At 43.9% G+C, this 6,630-nt stretch overlaps 1 protein-coding gene across 4 annotated transcripts in view; it reads right to left on the bottom strand.

Annotated features, from left to right (window-relative positions):
• Positions 1–504: 504 nt before the first annotated feature.
• mmp28 (matrix metallopeptidase 28) overlaps positions 505–6,630 on the bottom strand; it is an 18,687-nt gene continuing 12,561 nt past the window's right edge. For all 4 annotated transcript variants that reach the window (XM_008425443.2, XM_008425445.2, XM_008425446.2 and 1 more), the window contains exons 5-8: positions 5,698–5,943; positions 2,245–2,388; positions 1,968–2,135; positions 505–940 (exon numbers count right to left, since the gene is read on the bottom strand). In XM_008425443.2, coding sequence (XP_008423665.1) covers positions 546–940; positions 1,968–2,135; positions 2,245–2,388; positions 5,698–5,943 — 953 coding nt within the window. In that variant the 3' untranslated portion in view covers positions 505–545. The remainder of the gene's footprint in view (positions 941–1,967; positions 2,136–2,244; positions 2,389–5,697; positions 5,944–6,630) is intronic.

Genomic DNA, 6,630 nt, shown 5'->3' with positions numbered 1-6,630 from the left:
TATATATAAATAAAAATAACCACTTCACTACGCCCTCTCTTATTGCACACAGGCCTATCACATGAAAATAATTAAATCCACCAAGTGTCTACTCTTGTATGTCTGCTGCTTTAAAAAAGAAATCAGGTTCAAATATTTGTTTGCCTACTATTTGTTCCCACACAGTGTAGAAAGCTTTAGGCTTTCTGTTATATATGGGAACATAGAGAACAGTCACAGGTCAAAGTTCACACACATAGCCTGCCACAGGTACTGGTGATTGAAGAGGCTATGACTAAAATATATAGTTTCTCTTAAAAATATACACCAAATAGACTGTTGCACTATCTGTTTGAATTTGGCAGATCAAATCAAATCTGCATTAGTTAGACAATTACACATACCTCGTATTAGTAGCGTTCAGTAGTATAAATACTGTGTATGCTGATGGAGCGCTGTCACTGTCAGGATCTAGTGCCAACATAAGGGCTATTGTTCAAAAAAGTGCAGGACCCTTCCTCTATGTGAATAAATTGCACTTTTAATTTTGCAGCTCCCCCTGGTGGTCAAAAAATATTATTACTCCGAGGTATATTGCTGCAGCCAGTCCAGTTTAAATCCTTAGCCCACAGGCCCTCTCTGGTGACCCGCACCTTCACGGGGTCGAACCTCCAGAACCGCTGATTTTTGAACAGGTAAAGTCGGCCGTCTGGACGGGTCAGCGCCCCGTTGGTGCCCTGCGGCAGGCCGGTCCAGTCTGTCAGCCGGCGGGGATAGTAGGGCTCCTGGCGAAGAGTTTTAAGGTTGAGCACAAAGTAGCGGGAGCCCTTGAAGAGCACCATGTGACCCAGAGGGGTGTAGTAAAAAGCACAGTCCAGGCGGCGAGGCAGACCCAGAACCTTGTTCTGCATGGGGAACCCCGGGTCCAGCACAGTGCCTGTGTAACGCCACATCCGCTTCCCTGCAGGAGAAAACACACTAAGTTCATGATGGTGAGATGTTTTGTTTTTTTTTTGTCATTATGTCACAAAAGAAAATCTTAAAAGTGTGGTGTGCATTTTTTTATTTGTCCCATGTTCTCTGATACACCTAAATAAAATGTAATACAACGACCTGGCCTCAGAAGTCAACTAATTAGTTAGCAGGTCTACTCACGCAGACTGTGTAATGTTTGCTTACATTAGTGAACCAAAAAATGTGGAGCTCAAATGCGCACAGCAGAAAGGTCAGGGAGAAAATGTAAAAACAGGTTAAGGTTAGTAAGCAATAGACCAAACTTTGAATAGCTCAGTGCAATGTTCGATTCACCATCTGAAAACAGAGCCGTCCACCTAAACATGACGTGCTGAGAGAGGAGATTATTAATAAAAGAAGCAAATATCAGGAGGAAGATTCTGCTGACCAAATCTCTCAAATTAATTGTTAGCTACAAGTCTTAGGGGGATACAGAAAACATTTTAATAAAAATGCTCTTCAGATTTTTATTTCTGAAAAGATTTTGTGCTTCTTAGTTTTGGCCCCTCACCCAAAATCCCAATGAAATATCCTGATACTCAAAGGTTGGTGGAGTATGACCGCTTTTACAAGGCACCAACTAGACTTCTGGCCACGGAGGCTGCTTGGCGTACGGTATTAAACAGAAATACAATGTACCACATACGAGCTTGAATTAGACTTTAAGAGAGCTTTAGTTGCTAATAGAAAACCTATTTGCATGCAGCAGATGAGAAGACACTGATGAGACACGTGTTTGGCACGCTGCGGGACACTTATGGAGCTTCAAACGATTCATTAGCCTTCAGCACAAAGAAGACGCTAATTAAAATCCGCGGCTGAAGCTCCAGAGCAGCATGCTCTTTAAATAGCGTTTCACTACATAAATGACCCCATCGGAGTCTATTTTTGGGACGTGTGTCACTACATATGTGGTGGCAGTCAGCGGGTTAGGTGAAGCCTGGGTCCAATTAATGAGCTCAGTGAAGCGGCACCTTTGAAAAAATACCACTTGGAGTCCAGAGGGGAAAAGGCAGCAGCTTCTATCGCCCGAGGGAGGCCAGGCCAGCGCTGGCGGAGGAGGAGCGGGTCGCTCACGCTGCCTTCGGGCGACACCGTCCAGAACCGGCTGCCCCGGAACACCAGCACCGTCTGCTTCTCATCTAGACGCACATAACGGCAAGAAATAAAGCATTTTACATTAAAACAGACACAAAAAAATAAATAAATAAATCCAGTACCGTTTTGCACAATATGTCATCTGGACCTCACCCACAGTGATGGCATCAAAGATCCCCTGGCAGTACAGAGGCAGTCCTGGGTTCTGGTTCTGGAGCTCGGTGAACTCCCACTCCTGCAACGCGGCGTGTAATACCTGTCCGGGCAACCTGACCGGGCGATTACCCAACGGTTTCCCTGAAAGCAGAAGCAAAGCCACCCGTCGGTCAAAGTGAAGGCGTCAGACAGGACCGGAGGAATCCGCCTGATGCCACTTTAATGACTGCGCTGAAATAAATTCTCAGGACTCCTTGGGTTTGTCTCATTTCCCCTCTGTGTTGGACGCAATTAAAAGGGTTTTTATAAATCAGACGCTATGGGAGATTAAACATGCAGTAAATCCAAGTGGGAGACTAGGAGAATGCTAACATTTAAATTGTCCCTTACAGGATGTGGTGAAGTCGATGTAAACCGATGGATCACGTCGGTGCAGCGCAGGAAACAAACACAAGACTTTAGATAACGCACCCAGTGGAATCCTGAACAAACACTGAAAGGTCGTCCATCCACGGATCTTTAGGCTTTAGCACTTTATAATAGACGCATGCCTGCAAATGAAGGCATTAGGAACAAAACGAACAGAACAAGACCACAAGTAAGCAATGGCTGCTTGAGCTTGATTATAGTCATTTTGTCGGCAAAGAGCTGGGCAAATATTTGCGTGAGACTCGGATAAGATCAGCATCCCAATGAGCTGGAGGAAGACTACAGGAAAAATAGATAAATACACACCACAATGGATGGCAGGATAAGGGCTGGAACGCTCTCGTAGACCAAATGTTTTAAAAAACTTTCCCGGTGAAATCATTTTCCAAACAGTTTATTATCCTCCCCCCAAAAATGTACTCTTTGTTTTAGATGTTTGGATGTCAAGATGTATATCAAATTGTTGAGGAAGTTTCCGAACTCTTGAAGAATGTTGCGCCATGAGAAGACACAGCCAGCGTTTACAGTTAACTGGATACAGTTGCATGATGTGTTCACTGACCATGGGTTATCTTACTGTTTCTGAGCCCCGAACAGAATCATTTCAAATCTGAACAGACAAGAGACTGAATAACTTTACAATTATGGGCACCTGTAAGAACTAGATGAGTCTTTTATTAACTACGAACATAAGTTATTTCTAATGAGAGGCCCCATCAACATTTTTATAGTCCTATTTTAACAAAATATGTTCAAAGCAACAATTTATTCATCGTATTCCAGGTTAAGGAGACCTTATCAATGCTGACTGATTCATTCTGCCATAAACATGCTTCTCCTGGATCTGCAGGACAGCAGCGAGTCAGAGCAGCAGGAAAGGTTATCTCGCAAACACGATTACATCTGGCTGAAGGTTTTTCTGCAGCGCCAGCAGTCCTGCCTGTATCCGTGTGAGAAGCTGCTTGACATTTACGTGGGAGCAGCTGCAGAAATTACAGCCACAGGGTAGAAATTACGCACAGACGAGTGTGTGCGTGTGTGTGTGGGGTGGAGGGAAATCCAGCTGCAGTTTGCTAAGCTACACCTGAGTGGCAAACAATAAAACTTATTAGGAAGCAAAGAGACAGCAAAATTGTAAGGACTAGTCACTGTATTTTGCTGATTTTTGAATAAGATTGGGCGAGGGACGCTTCTGAATCTAATTCGAGAAGCTGAGAACAAAATGTGTCCAGAGGCCAAGCAGATGGGACTTCTCAGATAAGTAGGAAGGGAGGCATCCAGAGACGGCTGGCCTGCCTGCCTGCCTGCCTGCCTGCCTGCGAGCTTCTCCTGAGCCCAGTCTCAAGTTCAGAGCTGCATTACACAAATGATTGTGAGACTTGTCCTGCAGGCACGAAGGCATTCCTGCAGAGTGCAGCTGCTGTGCACCTGAGGCTCAAAGCAGAGAAAGATCTCACGGATTCAAGAGCAACGCCTGATCACGGAAGCGACCAAGGAACTGTGTTTGGTGCGAAAAGACGCGATGATGTGTTCTTGTTTTTTTCCCCCCCAAATGTTGCAGCGAATCCATTTTCCAAGAAGGTGGAAAAGAAACAACAATGCAGAACGACGCATGTGGAAACCTGCCGTTGCGCATGCCAGGAGTTACAGCACACTCCCTGGAAACAAAAAAAAAAAAAAAGAAACTGTTGTACAGACACACGCACAGTCATGAGGAGATGCTCCTACAGCCGCCGTCTATCACAACAGAGCTGACAGAAACTCCCAGAGACACAAACAGGCCTCTGAGTGTGTTACATGAAGCTCGCAGCATTAAATCTGTGTAAGAGAGGTCAGAGAGCGAACCCCATCCTGCTACGAAGATAAACTCAGCACAGAGAGGGGATGTTGTGGTTTGGATTAGAAGCTGTTCCCATGTTTGTCAGGAATTCAGAGAAACTTGCAGACTGCAGAAAGTCCTCTGCTCTTCGCATCAGGCCTCTCGGTTGAAGCATCGAAGCTGTGAGGTTGATTACACAAAGGCTCTGAATGTGTACACTTAATCACCATGAGCTAAACAAAAGTCAAATTTCGACCATTTCTCATTTTCAACCCGTTTGCAAAAACAAGCCCAAAGTGAAGTGCTGTAAATATGCCGCTTCGGCTCACACCTGATTGGCTCCTCACTGTATCCACATTACGGAGTCACGATACAACGTGCGGCTTCGATAATATCTAAAAACACAAAAGAGTGCGCGCAAAGTTGAACTTTAAGTCTAACTTAAGCTCAAGTATATTGCTGTGCGTAAAGTTGGGATCGTTGTCACTGGGATCGTTGATGATGAAACACCAAGTTGTGTCCAAGTTTCAACCATCCAGTTTAAGTAGAAGAAGAAGAAGCTTTATTTATATAGCACTTTTTCAGCAACAATGCAGCTTAAAGTGCTTCAAGGTTTTTACATTAAGGTTTTAAAGGAGCTCCTTTAAGATCCCTTTAAAACCAAACAACTTTATAATAAATTCCAGCAATTTGTCTGCAAAAAGTGGACCCTTTCTGTATCCATGGATACACAAAGAGCTTGTTTTTTATTGCTAGGAGACATTTGTCATATATTATTTATCTACTTATTTTGGAATATATGTATGTGTGTATAAATGTAGTGAAAACACACACTAAATTCAAACTTTTGTACCATTACTGTACAGCATACAGTCATTGTAAGGATTTATAGTGTACAGTCATTCCTCTCTGAACAAAAAACCCCAAAAAAGGACATTTACATCTAGAATGAATGTACGTAAACCTCTGACTTCTGTATGCAGCCAGTCGCTGTCTGACCTTTTCTTGCCCGGTCTGATCCTGATGTAATGAGTGGCATTACAAAAGGATTATTTTACACCAGGGTCTCCTCAAAGACAGTCTGCTTTCATAACATATGGGTTCCATCCTTTGTTATGTCCTTGAAGCCAGACAGATTTGTCATTCGGACATTAAATCCGCGCCCAGCCCACCGTCGCGTCACAGAGCGAACATGTTCTCACCGTACAGCTGCTGCACTGCAAGGATGTCGTCCCAGCTGAGGACCAGGCGACGGCCCAGCTTCCTGTAGTACGGCGACATCAGAGCGTGCCGCACGGGGGAGTGCTCCAGGCCCAGAGTGTGTCCGATCTCATGGGCGGTCACCATGAACAAGTTGTGGCCCTTGTGTCCATTCAGCGTCCATCTCTCCGCCATGTCGAAGTGGGCTTCCCCTCTGCGAGGCAGGAAGGCGTGAGCCAACGTCCCACCTGAATGTCAGACATGAGACGGTTGCATATTTACCACGTTACAGCTGACTGCTGCACCGGCACAGACCGGTTCGTGTCTGACCGGTGCTGCAAACTGTTATCGTACAATTAGCTTAAGATAAACAAGGGAACAATAGGCTTGATATTTTAATTTATTTTTAATTTGCAGCTTCTTCTGTGTTTGCTGTTCTAATAAATGGAAACTTAATTTTCTTCAAAGTGAGATTTTTCACACACAGACACACAAACACACACGCATGCAAACACACACATATCAACGTATGATTTAGAGAGACCAATTAACCTGCACTGGACTTCCTTGGATTATCCTGAGCATAACGACATAGTTTCCTTACTCTGGTACTTTTTCCTACTACTCTCCAATCATGCATCGTCTGCAGATACTGCTGACATTAACTGTAATCCTCCCAGCAGCTGTTAGACTCTATAACCATCCCTACTCCCACCGAACTCAATAAGTGTTTACATCACGGATATCATCTACTGTTCATGTAACGTAAATAGTCTGTCTTCTTTAATGCATAGGCACACATGCAGATTATTTACAGCTTTAAAAAATTATTCTACTCAGATAGATAGATAGATAGATAGATAGATAGATAGATAGATAGATAGATAGATAGATAGATAGATAGATAGATAGATAGATAGATAGATAGATAGATA

This window comes from Poecilia reticulata, linkage group LG13, assembly GCF_000633615.1.
Source record: "Poecilia reticulata strain Guanapo linkage group LG13, Guppy_female_1.0+MT, whole genome shotgun sequence".
Lineage (NCBI taxonomy): Eukaryota > Metazoa > Chordata > Actinopteri > Cyprinodontiformes > Poeciliidae > Poecilia > Poecilia reticulata.
This window is presented reverse-complemented; position numbering and strand designations above follow the sequence as displayed.